Source organism: Octopus bimaculoides, chromosome 6 (assembly GCF_001194135.2).
Source record: "Octopus bimaculoides isolate UCB-OBI-ISO-001 chromosome 6, ASM119413v2, whole genome shotgun sequence".
Classification (NCBI taxonomy): Eukaryota; Metazoa; Mollusca; class Cephalopoda; order Octopoda; family Octopodidae; genus Octopus; species Octopus bimaculoides.
The window spans coordinates 89,320,569-89,335,675 of record NC_068986.1 but is presented as its reverse complement, the minus strand read 5'-3'; the positions used below and the strand labels follow the sequence as shown (position 1 = coordinate 89,335,675).

The 15,107-nt window shown below is 35.0% G+C and overlaps 1 protein-coding gene across 1 annotated transcript in view; it reads right to left on the bottom strand.

Moving 5' to 3' along the window:
* LOC128248050 (uncharacterized) overlaps positions 1-15,107 on the bottom strand; it is a 56,380-nt gene that overhangs the window by 7,735 nt on the left and 33,538 nt on the right. The window contains exons 16-21 of the mRNA XM_052968442.1: positions 9,482-9,570; positions 6,733-6,832; positions 5,720-5,811; positions 5,288-5,378; positions 4,237-4,325; positions 1,209-1,308 (exon numbers count right to left, since the gene is read on the bottom strand). Of these exons, the coding sequence (XP_052824402.1) occupies positions 1,209-1,308; positions 4,237-4,325; positions 5,288-5,378; positions 5,720-5,811; positions 6,733-6,832; positions 9,482-9,570 (561 nt within the window). The remainder of the gene's footprint in view (positions 1-1,208; positions 1,309-4,236; positions 4,326-5,287; positions 5,379-5,719; positions 5,812-6,732; positions 6,833-9,481; positions 9,571-15,107) is intronic.

The following is a 15,107-nucleotide window of genomic DNA, read 5'->3' as shown; positions in this document are numbered from 1 at the left end:
TATTGAGGAAAGGGAGAGAGAGAGACAGGGAAAGGGGGGGGGGTTAGCAGCGAGACCTAGGAGGAAAGGTTTGTTATTAAGGTATGTGGTTAAATTGTTGAAGGGAGAGGTAGAGAAAGAGAGTATGGAAGAGAATATTTAGCACAGAAGAAAGAAGTAAACGGAGAAAGGGGTAGAGAAAATAAGAGAGAAAGAATGTATTTGCTGAAGGGAACAGTGAATGAAAAGTGTTAGTTAAAGATTGGTAAGTTAAAGATTGCTGAGGTTTTTTAAAATTTTTTTTAAAGGTCTTATTAACATTTGTTAGAATTTTACCAATGTGTTGAAGCAAAATAAGATTATAGATAATATCTTTGATTTTGCTTAATAGTTAATACTGTTTACTTTTTTAAGACAAAGTGAAAAATAACAGACAACTCAGAAAGTAGATGAAAGAATATAAAATCATTCAGATGTATCTTGAGATTACACCTTTGTTACTACTTGTATGGAGTTTTACATCATCTCAAGGATTTAATGACTCAGAAAATTACACATAATTTTCAAAATAACTGTGGAATTTCCACCGGATACAACTATATTTAATATTTTGCTAAACTTGTGTTGAATTCTGAATGTGGTTGGTTTACTCCATTTTGAGGTCGATATATTCATTACAAATCGGATACAGTACCCTATTGAAATACTGCGCTCCAGGTAATTATTTCTAGTTCTGTGTCAATGGAAGAAATAGGACTTAGTTGTTAACGATGTCGTTGTATTGTTCACTGTATTACTCTATTACTGGTTTCAGTCATTGGAGCGAATCCATATTTGAGGTATTAGCTTTGAGTAGGCTCATTGATCATATCAGTACTGTTACCTCATTTAAAGCAGGTAGGTATTCTGTTAGTCTTTGTTTTAATGAGCATCTAAATTACGGAGTGTAAACAAACTTAGTGTAGCTGTCAAGTAGTAAGAGACATACACTTCCATATATATATATATACAATCACAACCACACATGCATACGCGCACATAAAAATACGCTACAACGGTCTTCCGAAAAGTTTCGGCTTCAGATATTCAAGACATCAGTCGATTGCAATGGAATTATAACCGAAATCACGTCGCCGATCAGCGACCTTTTTAACGTTACAACCACTGATTTAAATATAATATGTATTAATTGTAGAAGTAATAGTAGTTGTAAATATATGAATACATACGCGCAGCTGTGCGGATCTGGACTTTTCAATGGGTAGTGCTTCAAGATTTGAGTGCATTGAGGCAAGTATCTATTTTCGCAGTCACTTCGTACTTCAAATCCTACAAATTTGATAATTTAGGATTAAGCCATAACATAAAGACAAAGTATTACATGATACACCATAAATCTAAGTATCTAATTCAAATATGTTTCAAAATTATCTGTCGTCATCCACAATATAGTGGTTGAGAAAGGCATTAACGTTATTAAACCCTGTGATGTTGTGCACAAAAAATTGTTGAGCTGCTAATGTAGTATTAACAGTAGAATAAAAATAAAATTAATAATTATTAAAAGATTGCACATTATCTTGATTTTGGTGTTACGTGTATTTGAAAATGTCGGTAATTCTAATGATAGTTTTAGGTCTTCTGTGAGTATTTATATTCTCTTATTAGTTTACAATGCTATGCAGATATATAACATAAACATTATGTTGTGGATGAATGGTGCATATCATGTTCTTTTTGATTATGTTTTCTTTGTGTAGGGTATTGCCTCTATACAAAATCGGTTTGGAAAAGAATTTTGTATGTAGGTGTTTATAACGCTATCATTCTCCTAATACTTTTCAAGAATATTCGAATTATGTTTTTAAATAAAAATTATTAACCAATCAATAGTAAAAAGTTTCAGTTCCCGAAGCTTGAACAGATTTCTCTTATAAACCCTATTTAATATTTAATTTCAAGGATAGCGTGATACAGTACATGTCATGTCAGACACTGTTTTTAAATCTTTCCCTCACAGAGCAGTCACTCAAAATATATACTTAATATGACAATGTTAGATTCAAAAGCGTACTAGAACATATATAGATGCTTATACATACATACATACATGGAGAAGAACTGGGATGAGATAACGTGTAGGGTGGCCACTCTCACACGGTAGTGGGCCGAGAGGAGGCTATCTCTAAAAGTTCGGGTTGAGGTGGCGAATGCGTACATCGCATCCGTTATCTACAACCGTCTGACCGTCGTGCCTTGATCCGATCCTACAATCACGAATCTGGAATGCATTGTCTTCCGCTTTCTGTGTAAGGGAAGCTTTCCGATGGTCAGGTGATCTATTTGCTGCCAACATCCGCTAAATGGTGGGCTGGGCATGCTGTGGTTGATGATGCGCGACATCTCCAGCATTTCATAGACGACGGTGAACAGGTGTGGTCGCCTTTTGTGAGACGCGTCTTCCTGCAGCTCGTCTTATTGACCGAACTGCAATCATGGATCAAACTGAGACCGAGGCTGGGTAAGTGGAACCGCGAGTGTCGCCATGCTTTCCAGCAGCTCTGCTGGGATCACACTTGTGCGACTTCAATTCCACGAAAGAGTTCTATAGAGTTTTAGTGGAGGGGAGGTGCAACGACGTTTTGGGGGAGACCCTGGGCGTCGCCGGGGAATACTTGACCCGCCTCTTCAGGAACACTTTCGGGCTAGGACTTTAGGACTTATGGACAATTTCCAGAATTCCCTGGCCTGGAAGTACTATCGGGAAGCATTGGCCATTCAAGATAAGCTCTACAACCACGTTTCAAGAAACCGAGATGCGGCCAGAGCGACGAAACCGTTCTGCCTGCACTCGTGCAATGTCCAACCATTTTAGACCTGTGAGACTATGTGGAATGGCTGCTGTCACGCGTGGGAGGAAATCAGTTGTCAGCCGAGTCTATCGTCAATATTGCCTCGCCACTTTCCTTTAACCGGGAAGGAAAGGCAGTTTTCATAGTATTGGTGACTATGATAAAAGAATGTTATGGAGGACTCGTTTGAAAGGTTTAGCGACAAACACTTTCCTCTCTGGCCAACCTCTCATCACTTGAAAGGGAAGGTGAGAATAGCGAGGGAGGTTTTCTTTAATGAAAATGTTAACAAAATGTAGGTGAATGTGGCAAAGATGGTACGCATGAATGATGGAAACACACTCAGCATGATCCTATAATACAAAGAGAGAAGGAATACTTTGCTTTCATGTTATGGTTTTGTTTTCGTTTCCGAGGTTACCGTGGCTCTTTTACGTAGGTTTTTCTTTGTACAGATAAACCTATTCAATGTTATATTCACTCCCCCTTTTGGGAACTCTAATTGTTAAAAACGACATTTTTGTTATTTCCTAGTGTACACGTCCCAAAATGTTTTTCGATCCCTTTTGATCGATTTTGAAAAAGAAAAATTCTAAATTGTATTGTATCCCTCTGTGTTGGGCTCTGCATGGCTAATAAAGAAATCTCTCTCTCTGTGTTTCTGTCTGTATGTCTGGCTGTCTATCTCTCTCCTAAAAAGGCTGAAAACACTGTTCCAAATCCTCATTGAATGTTTCCTATTTCGAACGGATAATGCCCGGCCGCTTCAATTAGGAACATTGCAAAACGATATAGCCAGCAAACTGAAGGTATACCCAACAAGCTAGCTATATTGGGAATTTACGGTACTCCATTTATGCATTTGTAATCTTTCTACTGCTGAAATCTGTTTTTATATATCCACTAGCCCCAGGTTTAACAAGAAAAAGTGGTCATGGAATTAGTGAGGTTATGAGTTGGGTCGTCACTGATGGAAGGTATTTCTTCCATTCATCTACCTGGGATACCTTAATATTGCAGTTACTTGTATCGTATTCTATAACGCAGGAACACTAACTATATCTGAATAATTTTACTGTCAGTAACATCAGTCTTACAGGCATGGTAGCACTCAGAATGAACTTGCAAAAATTAAGAACTGAGAAATATAACATCACAGAAGAAGAACAAACAGGCTTTAGTAAATTTAGAAGTGGTAGTGACCAGAAAACTTAGCACACACTATATGCAGCCGCTCTTATGACTCCATCAAGAAGTGAGAGTTGCATACTAACACTGTTACAGGCCAATATTTCTTTCCAAACATTTATTTATATTGATTGTAAACGTCACTTAACGAATGCTATTTCTGTTTGGAATTTACAGCGTTGGCACAGCCATTTAAACTATATTAAAAATATCGTACCTTCACACAAAGCGAGAGACGTCAAGTAGAAGTGATTTGTGCAGTTATGCTTCTTATGAATTGCACATGTTTCATATGTAAGCAAGCGACTGGGGTATACAAAAAGGGAACAATTATAAAATAACAAAAATGAAAACAAATATATTTGGCAATATTTTTGTTCATGGACGTAGTGTGATTCAATTGCATTAGAGGTAACAAACTATGTACCAGAGGGTCTAATATGCATATATTTTACAATCTGATTCCTAACCCAGTGGATCTCTGATAATGAAGTGTAAGATTTTTTAAAACATGTGAATTTCCAGGGGAAATTTGATTGAAAATTATGTTTTAATGCTAATTGTAAGAAAAAAAAACCCCAAAAGACAAAAAAAAAAACAAAACAAAACAAAGACAGTAAAACATACCTAATCATACTTTGAAACAATAAGAATAATACGTTTTTCAAGATGAACTAATATTATTATGAGTTGTTAAAGCATTTTAAAGCATATATTTAAAAGCTAACGCAAATAGTTAAAAAAAAATTCACTCCTAATTTTATATTTAAGGACTTGTGCTATAGTAGGAATTATCTATATAATTATTAAAATTCCAAGTGTTCTTTCAAGTTATATTGTCCTCGACGCACCTTATTCTTAGATTGATGCAGTTATCACTAATAAATTACTGTTTCTTATTGCATCTAGTGCACTCTAAGCAGGCATTTCTAGGTCTGCATCAATCCAACAATTGGCTTCAAAGTTTGGCACAAGACCGGCAATTTTGGGGGGAGAGGTAAGTCGATTATATCAACTCTAGTGTGCAACTGATAGTTATAGTTAATTGATCAATCCTGAAAGGATTAAATGCAAAGTCGACCTCCGCTGAATTTGAGCTCAGAATTTAGGGACGAACGAAATGCCGCTGAGTCTTTTGTCCGGCGTGGTAACGATTCTGCTTGCTCGCTGCCTTACCAATGTAACAAATAGTAATAGTTGATAGTACCACTGTATAAGTAAATATATTAACATGCAAATATTATGTATAATAATAATAGTATATCTACTTGCAAAGATTAATATCATCTTCACGTATGGGATACTGTTCTTCGGCTTCCGGACAATATACTTTGAATAAATCTGTGCAGCTGTCTTTCTCTGAAAGCATACAAATTTGATATATTATTTTTGTCATACTTAAAATTCTTAGGAATTGTAAATTTAAGGAAATATCTAATCACAAAACATAAATTAATCTATTCAAGTCTAGTCTTAATCAGTGTTATGAATTGTAAACTATGTTGCGTATTTTTATGACAAAGATACTTTCTGCATGAAAGTTTGTGATTTTGTGTTTGACAATTCGTTGAGATACCTCATTTAGAATTAAGGAAAAATCTTATTATAATACTGCTCATTTCCATATTTTAACCTAGTCCATTATTGTTCGCAGACACTATGTTTCTGTCAGCAATTCTAAATTATTAATATGATCTTACCAGGGCAATAAACTTTATAGGCGTTTTGAAAGGACTGGAAACAATGTTTGTCTGCGTATTTGTCAGCACATGTTTTAAAAACGACAAGGCGCCTGGATGAGGAAAATATGTCAGTAAACATTACTTCCAAATTAAAAATAGAAACAAAAGAAAACAAAAAACAAACAATCATAAATTTCACATACAATTTCGAATTTTCGGAGTGAAGATGTTCCAGTTTAAAATATTTAGCAATATAATCATTATTTATATTGTGCGATGTGTAACTATCCGTTCATACATCTGGTATTTACGAAATTATTCGTAGCTAGGAGCAGGAGTTATCACTTGGCAATCTGTTGCCTAGCCCTGCATTTGTGTACAAATGAGTTTAATAACTACTAAACGTGCGTTGAATTCAAAGTCGATTGCACGCTGGGCAAAATGCTTAGCAGCACTTGGTCCATCTTTACGTTCTGAGTTCAAATGTCTCCGAGGTCAACTTCACCTCTCACCTTTTCGGTGGTTGATAAAATAAAGCATCAGTTACTCACTGGGTTCGATGGTATCAGCTAGCCCACTTCCCCAAAATTTCAGGCATTGTGCCTGTAGTAAAAAAGACATTTAGTACCGAGCAGATGCAGTATACTATTGAGATACCGCATTCCAATGATATCGCTGTATTGCCTTAGTTTATTACTCTACGTCTGACATCAGTAATATACTAAAATATGCATCACATTACTTCATTTAAATCTGGTAGGTATTCTGTTAGCCTTTCTTTCAAGAGCCGCTAAGTCACGGGGATGTAAACAAAACTACAGCGGTTGTCAAATAGTAAATGACGAGCACATGCTTTCCAAATATATACAACCACACATTCCTGTGTATATACGAGCGCATTTTCAAATGTACTGAGCAGTGAAACTAAATGCAAAACTACCTGACTCGGCTTTTGATTTATGTAAACAAATAAAACTTTTAATATAAGATATAGTAATAATAGAAACAGAGTAGCAAACATATATACGAACGGGCAGATGTTCGTATCTGGATATGTTACCGGGTAGTCTCTTATGCCAGGATAGCAAGTTGAACTGTATACTCCTTGGCAGTCAGCTGCTTCCAGTGGTGCTGCAAATTACATACATAGATTCTTAATTCTTAAATATTCTTACCATAGAGAACAAGATAGTTGAAGAAATTAAAACATCCATAATATAAACCGAAATTACACTGCTGGTGCAAAGTAACTGACGCAAAATTGGCATGGTAGAGAATATGCAACACATTCTATTATTCTTTCATTATCGCGCCCGCAAAGGCTGTAGTCATGCTGGGGGAACCACCATAATCATCACCTGTTCAACTGACATTCTCTTGTGTAGGGCATTTGAGGAAAAGGGGCGTTTGGTAGTGCTACTAGCTTTTGAGTTCATTCCGTCATGTAGTCTCATCTGGGATCTTCTATAGCTGAAGATGAAGGTGTTTCTTGATAACATCTACCTCCACTCTATGTACATTCATTGGGATTTCGGCAAGATATCAAATAATTGTGAGCTTTAAAAACCCAGCTATTACAGCACCTCGTTCTTACCATACACTAGAAGGTTGGTGCTTCTGGGAAAGTGCAATTTCGTCCTACTCGCAGACCAGTGTAATTCACACGGAGTCCATGTTCGTTGTCAGCCTCTCTAGGATCTTCCGTGTGTATATCAATGTATATCTCTCCAATCATTGCTCCAGTGAGTAGAGTAGAGTAGAGTGGTAATTCTTTCTATCACTTCAAGTAGTTCAATTGTTTCAGTGATGCAATATTCTTGGTGTAGCACCGCTGAAATGACACAAGTTCCGCTATTAATTTGACAGTAAGGGGTTGTCCTCCATAGGAACAGCATAGTTTCTTGTTCCCTTGACCAAAAAGTTCTTAGAATCCATCTGGTAATTCGCCTGCGCATTGTCACCGTCTTGCGGATATGTACATGAAACGAAGCAACATATCAATCTCCAAATCACGCAGTGTTTGACTCTGGAATTGTCACTTCTTTTGGTCCAAATATTTTTGATGTGGACTGTTAGAACAAGTTGTCTGTTAGCAAAGGCCTTGTAATTTTCTTGCATTAGATTGCATGTGATTTTCTCCAGCCCATTTATATATGTCGTCATGATCTTTCTGAAATATCTTAGCTTCGAGAGAGTCACTGATTGCTTGTGATACTTTGGTAGCTTCGTACGAAAATTATTTTCCAGTAACGCCAGTCATTCTAACACCATTCGTATAATGTATGCATTTAAGAAGAATCATAAAAATAAATCTGATCCTGATGTTCGACTCTTAACTTGATCCGTTTGCAGCAACATTGATATCATCATTACTATGATATACTACCACAATTATTACAAACGGTCTAAATTCTCATTGAAATTTGTTTGTAGTGATATTACCACTATCATTACTATCATATATCATTTATTCAACACATACTAACTAATCTCAATGTACCCAGTTATCTTCAAAAGCATTCAATGCAGCTCCTATGCTGCGTTAGAATCTACTGCCATACATTCAACATTACTGGATGCATTGTAGGTAGCTGAGATTCAGAGTTCATATATCCATCTATCGATATTGATCCTATTTACAGAGGTGCAACAGAAAGATTTATGAATGACGTCATATTCCGCAAACCTGGTGCCAACCAACTTTGGGATTCACATACAACTCATAAAACTCACTAATGATAATGACCATAAATGTCACATAAGAATTATTTTGCAGTATCAGATTCGAACGTGGTTTAATATGCACTTACCAGTAGTATAAAATTTGTTAATGCAATTAAAAGGCTGTTCTTGTTCTACATAGTGATGTTTTTTCTGTCTCCATATATCTTGAGTTGGGTTTGTGCACTCGTTATTTCTGCGGATTATACACGGTTTGAGGTTTTTATCCGTGAACAGTGATGATTGTATCCGTGTTTTGGCCGAACTGCTGCACTGTTTTGTTGTTCTTTACCAGCGCAGATTTCCATTCGAAACTGCATACAAGCACTATGTAGATGGTTGGCAAAAATTATCAATTTGTCTTCATTTCCAGTTAGTCCTTAAAATGTCGTCAGCATATGCGTACACCTTGGTCATAAGAAATTTTTCATCCACTGAACTGTGTGTCTAAATATAGAAACTCGGTGGTGCCTTAGCGTAAAACAGTAGGATATAATGTGTCAACCTATTCTATGCTGTTTATGGTGAGTCATAAGAATCTATGAACGACATCACTGAAATCTATGCTGACATAGTACAAGTCTGGTTATTGCTGAATTTATTTCTCGCAGAAATATCTGAATATAAACTATTATTGCTACAGCCTGATCTCTCAAACAATACACAAAATCTCTGAGCATCAACTTTTTTGCGTGCTTGATTATTCTGAATGTGCATCCATAGTTGGTAAGCAAGCTACTTACCACACAGCCACTCCTGCGCCTGATTACTTTGGGCACATTTTTATTTAGTCAAACCTTTTACTGGTTTTTGCATTGTTTAGCAATAGAAAAAAAAAACAAACGATATCTGGTGCACATCTCAAAGTCTAGTCTACAAAATATAACGAAACCACCCGTACTACTGCATAAAGGATTAAGAGACGAAGGTAAAACAATAAACATTTATAATTGGTTCACTAAATTATTCAAAGTAAAATCAAGGCTACTGTAGTATGAAATTTTAGCTTGAAATTACGTTGGCTGAAGCATGAATAAAATAATATAAAGACAATCTTACTTCTGCATTTTTCGCGATATATTTTGACGATGTGGTCTTGGCAATGGTATCTCTTCTCATCAGCACACGTGATATATAGCATGAGACGTCTGGGATATAATAGCGAGAGGAAAGGCATTTCAGAAATACGATCATGAATATACAATATACCAGGTAAGATTTTCCATTACTAGTGTATAGAGCTTAAATCTCACTAAGATTGACAAATTAAGTACCAGTTTATAGTACTCGGTAATATATATATATATATATATATATATATATATATATATATATATATATATATATATATACATATATATATGTAAGTATATATATATATAAGTATATATATACTTTTATTCCTTTTTTGTTTCAGTTATTTTGACTGTGGCTATGCTGGAACACTGCCTTTTAGTCGAACTCTATATCTATGGGGTATTTAGGTTATAATGTTTACAGCCATATAAGTTTATCTTCATATTTATTACGGAATTGTCTATCCGAGAAACTATAATTATAGAACATTCCTATGAGTTACTTTAAACAATATTTTTTATATCAATAACTTTAAAGAAATTGAAGAATTATATATTAAAGATATAATTATCATTTATATATTTTTACACGTTTTATTACAGTTCTAGATAAAGCAAGACCCTGATACTGAACCATATACACATATATATATATATTATTGTCGTATGTTATAAAAGCAAAAGATTCTTGTAGACACAAAAGAGTTTGGATTAATATCATTTGAGATCTATAGAAATATATTTCGATAGTAGTAGATTACACTTACTTAATAATTTTGTCCGTTAAAATTTTTTTGTTCTTTTTTAATTGTAATTGATAAGTAATTGAATAGTTAACGCTCACGTTCATAATACATAGACATTTGAATCAATTTTTTTTACAATCCAGCTGTCCTTTCACATGGAATTTTGTGTATCTTTAAACTCTGGCTCTAATGAGACTTATATATAAAGGAATTGTTTATATATATATAAAATTGTGTATAAGTCGAAGCAAATTGTTGGCTTTTTGATGTTTTAATAATTGTTTATGTTATGTTATATTCTGATATAAATAAATTATTGTATCTCTCTATTTAATTTTATCTTTATATATATATATATATATATATATATATAATGACGCGCAATGAAAACAGGGTTACTTGTCTCTCTGGTAGTGAAGATAAAATTTAAAAACATACTAGCACATTTCGTTTGCAAGATTAAAAAAAAGTTTCTTTTAAAATTAATATCTAAAAGAAAAAGCCCAGAATATTGTCTACGTAGTTTAGTAATGATTCTAATAAATAAAATGTGAATTATAAACAATGACAATTTGATTTAATAATATTCATATTGATAGAATTTAGTTTCTCGCGACTACTTTTACTGATTCAATCTTGCACCAAAAAAAAGTAAATAAAATAAAGGTACGGCCTGTTTCCTATAAAATGGTTGTAGCCCATCATATCGAAATGTATTTCAATATGATGTGCTATGTAAAAAACGTTACGGAAAAGCATAAATTGTAGAAAGATAGAATAACGCATAAATGCAAATATTAAACAGTATAGTTTCCTTCATTTGTTTATCATACTTTTATTTTAATTACACTAAAATAAAAGATCTCAATGAAGAAAATATAAATCTGTAAACCTTGACAGTGGTGACGCATTAGAAAATTTGAGGCCCAAAGTGATTGAATATAATGAAGAATGAGTTTCAAATTAGTGTTTAAATTATACCTGCGTAATTTTAGAAAATAATAAAAAAAATTATGCTCATTATGCCAAAAGTTCTCAACTTAGGAATAGGGTAATGTTCAATAATGTTTTTAAATATTCTTATCTCTATTATATTAGAAAAGGATACAGCGGACATGAAATTTTTGAAAAGAATAAAATGAGACAAATGAATCAAATAATGAAAACAGCGACATAACAAATGTGCCACAAAATGTGAAATTCGATGGTGATCATTAATATATTCTGTGTCATTGAAGATAACTTTCATGGGAGCGACGGGTAATGAGAGCGGTAAATGAGTATCTTTTTTTCTGATTATGAATGTCTTGAATTTTGTGTCTATACAATAAATTTATGTTTTTACTTATTTAAATTCTATTTACGATAATGAAACAACTAAATCTTATTATGCAAACAAACAGTTGCATAATCAAGAACCTGTATTCTTCGAGAACTACGTTGCGTCGAAACAATTGTAGCGATTAAAAAATAACTGTCCAACCGTACTCCTTGTTGATTCCAATTCAAATAAAAAATCATACTTATAACCAGTTACTATGTATCCATCTTATCAAATATTAGAAATATTAGAAAGAATCTTTTGGCGAGTCAGAGAAAAAACAAACAAAAAATTGTGGGGTGTGAGTGTCTGTACCCAAATCAAATTTTAATTACATTATCTACAATTGACGGATATTTGTCCTCATCTTTTTAATTGCTAACACAACGTTTCGGCTGATATACCCTCCAGCCTTCATCAGCTGCCTTGGGGGAAATTTCGAACCTGGGTTCCCATTCCTAAGATTTTTTCGATGTTGTTATTATTATTATTATTATTATTATTCAGGTCACTACCTGGAATCGAACTCGGAATCTTGGGGTTAATAACCCGCGTTCTTAACCACTACGCCATATGCTCTAGTCATTTTCTTATAGATGCTTTGTCTATGTAGGTTTCATGTGGGGTTTAATGTTCCTAGTTTCAGGAAGTCATTTGAATTAATTGTGAAGTCTCTTATTCATAGTTTCGGCAGCTGTGTGAGTGTGTGTGTGTGTGTGTGTGTGTGTGTGTGTGTGTGTGTGTGTGTGTGTGTGTGTGTGTGTGTGTGTGTGTGTGTTGTGTGTGTTTGGAATAAATTGTCAAAAGCATTATTTTTTTACTTTTTCTATAGAGAGAAAATGGTTAAGTGTATTTCATAGATGGTTATTCAAAGAATTAAGGTGGGATTATTTGCCATTTGTTTTAGTTTTTGTGTGTGAGTGCATGTGTGTGTGTGTGTGTGTGTGTGTGAGTGTGTGTGTTTTGGCTTTACTGTGAAATTATTTTACTTTTCCTCTTATTTCTATTGACGGGATGCAGTCAGTAATTCGGACCAGCTGCATGTATGTGTGTGTGTGTTGTTTTGTCTGAGTGAGTGTATGTGTGTTGTTTTTGCTTTTTGGAAATAATGTGGTTGGTATACTCTTTTACTCTTTTACTCTTTTACTTGTTTCAGTCATTTGACTGCGGCCGTGCTGGAGCACCGCCTTTAATCGAGCAAATCGACCCCAGGACTTATTCTTTGTAAGCCTAGTACTTATTCTATCGGTCTCTTTTGCCGAACCGCTATGTTACGGGGACGTAAACACACCACCATCGGATGTCAAGCGATGGCGGGGGGACAAACACAGATACACAAACACACATACATATATATATATATATACATATATATACGACGGGCTTCTTTCAGTTTCCGTCTACCAAATCCACTCACAAGGCTTTGGTCGTCCCGAGGCTATAATAGAAGACACTTGCACAAGGTGCCACGCAGTGAGACTGAACCCGGAACCATGTAGTTGGTAAGCAAGCTACTTACCACACAACCACTCCTGCGCCTTTGTGTGTGTTTTTGATTTTGGAGAAATTCTGTGTGTGTCTTATCGTGGTGGGGACGTTTTGTGTGTGTGTGTGAGTGTGTGTGTTTGTGTGCGAGCGTGTGTGTGGCACATCCTTATTTGTTGATTCATGGTGAGTGTTTAGATATTTAGTTATAGTTTTAAATTTGTTAAAAGGTTTGGTGTGTATGTTTGTTTTATGTAGAGTGTGTGTATGCTTTTAGTGGTGTATATATATATATATTCTGGCGTGTGTACGCGTGTATGTATTTAAACATTTTTTGGTAGTGTATGTGGGGGGTATATGTGTTTTTTTTGGGGGGAAACGTTCTGAAATTTCTGGTGCGTGGGTGTTATTGTGGTGTGTGTTTGGTTTAATAGGAATGTTTTGGCTGTGTGTGTGTTATAATGCTGTATGTGTGTGTTATTGTGATGTGTGTGACATGTTCTTAATTCTTGATTAACGGTGGGTGTTTCGATATTTGTAGTTTATATTTATAGATGAATTGGTTTTCGTTGCATATTCTCTGTTGTTGGGTGAAAGAGTTCGCGCATTTTTAAAATTGGGCAAGATCATCCCCGCGCAGTTTGCAATGTGACTTCTCAGGGGAATCTTCCTTGTCCTCTCGGATCTGTTGGCGTGGTATCGTTATTCTTTTGCGTAATGAAACGCCCGTCTGTCCTTTGTGTTTTGTTGGATTCCACCGCATGTTATTGCGTAAATTAGGTTTGCGGAGTTACAGGTGGAGTTTCCTTTTACTTTAAGGGTCTATCCATCTTTAAATTTGAATGTTGGTCTTTCCATTAGGTATAAGCTGATGCCGCAATTTGTTCTTCAATATATTGTCACAGTTGAGTTGGGTATTTTCCCACATGTTTTTTTTTCAAGTGGAGATTTGTTTGGGTGTTTTGCCTTTTGCATTTGTTGATTTGGTATGTTTCCCGAAGCGTTTTCAGACTTTCATCTTCAAGTAGAATTAGGAGGTTTTGTGGATGAGGTAAAAAATTTCAGTGTTTCTAAGATTGAAGGTTAACCCATATGGTCAAATATTTTTCTTTGTTTTGATTTTCATTTTCCTTAGTTCCTGGATATTAGTATGTTTCGCCCTGTCTATTCCATGGGTGATTAAGCGTAGTGGGAATGCTCTTTGGATGAGTATGTTTATAATTTCTTCCAGTCTTTATTCATAATTTAAAGGGTTTGACACTATTGTACAAATTCGTTTTGCCAGGTTAAACGAAATGTTCAGTTTGGTGTGTTTAGGATGGCATGACGTGAATAGAAGATGCTGTTTGGAGTCCATGGGTTCATAGAATATTCTGTTTCTGTTTTCCCATCCTTGTTGGTGATTGAAATATCCAGGAAGGCAAGTTCCTAAGTGTTAAATTCCACTGTAAATTGGTTGTTGTTGTTGTTTATGTAGTTCAGTATATTGTTGAATCTTGTGAGTGTATCCTGGTTTTCCTCCCATAAGTTAAAGCAATCATCTAGGTATCTCTTCCAATTATTTTTGAATTGTGGATGGAATATATCTCCAAAGAGAAGAAGAGATTGGATGTAGATCCTTAGTTCATAAAATCCGATGACTAAATTGGTATACGTAGGGATTACTTTCGTTCCCATTGCAGTTCCAGGCCAATGTGACCCTGCTGAACCATGAATGTAAAGCAGTTGTTTTGGAGGATGAATTTTAGCCTACCAGTGATGAAGTAATTTTCAATTCGTGTCGTTTGTTCATATTTGTGGTGTGTCTAGCCAGTATTTGATTCCCGTCATTCCGTAGTTACGGGGTCTATTAGTGTATAGGTTGATAACGGCGAAGGCAACACAAATTATGTTCATTTGTCGATTTTGGTAGATGATTTAGCACGTCCAGGTTGTCTCGTATGTAGCTCTATATGTGTTTTAGGATGGATTTCAGAAGAATATCCAAGACGTTACTGAGTCTGTGGGTTTCACATGCAGGTCCTACTATATATATATATATATATATATATATATAT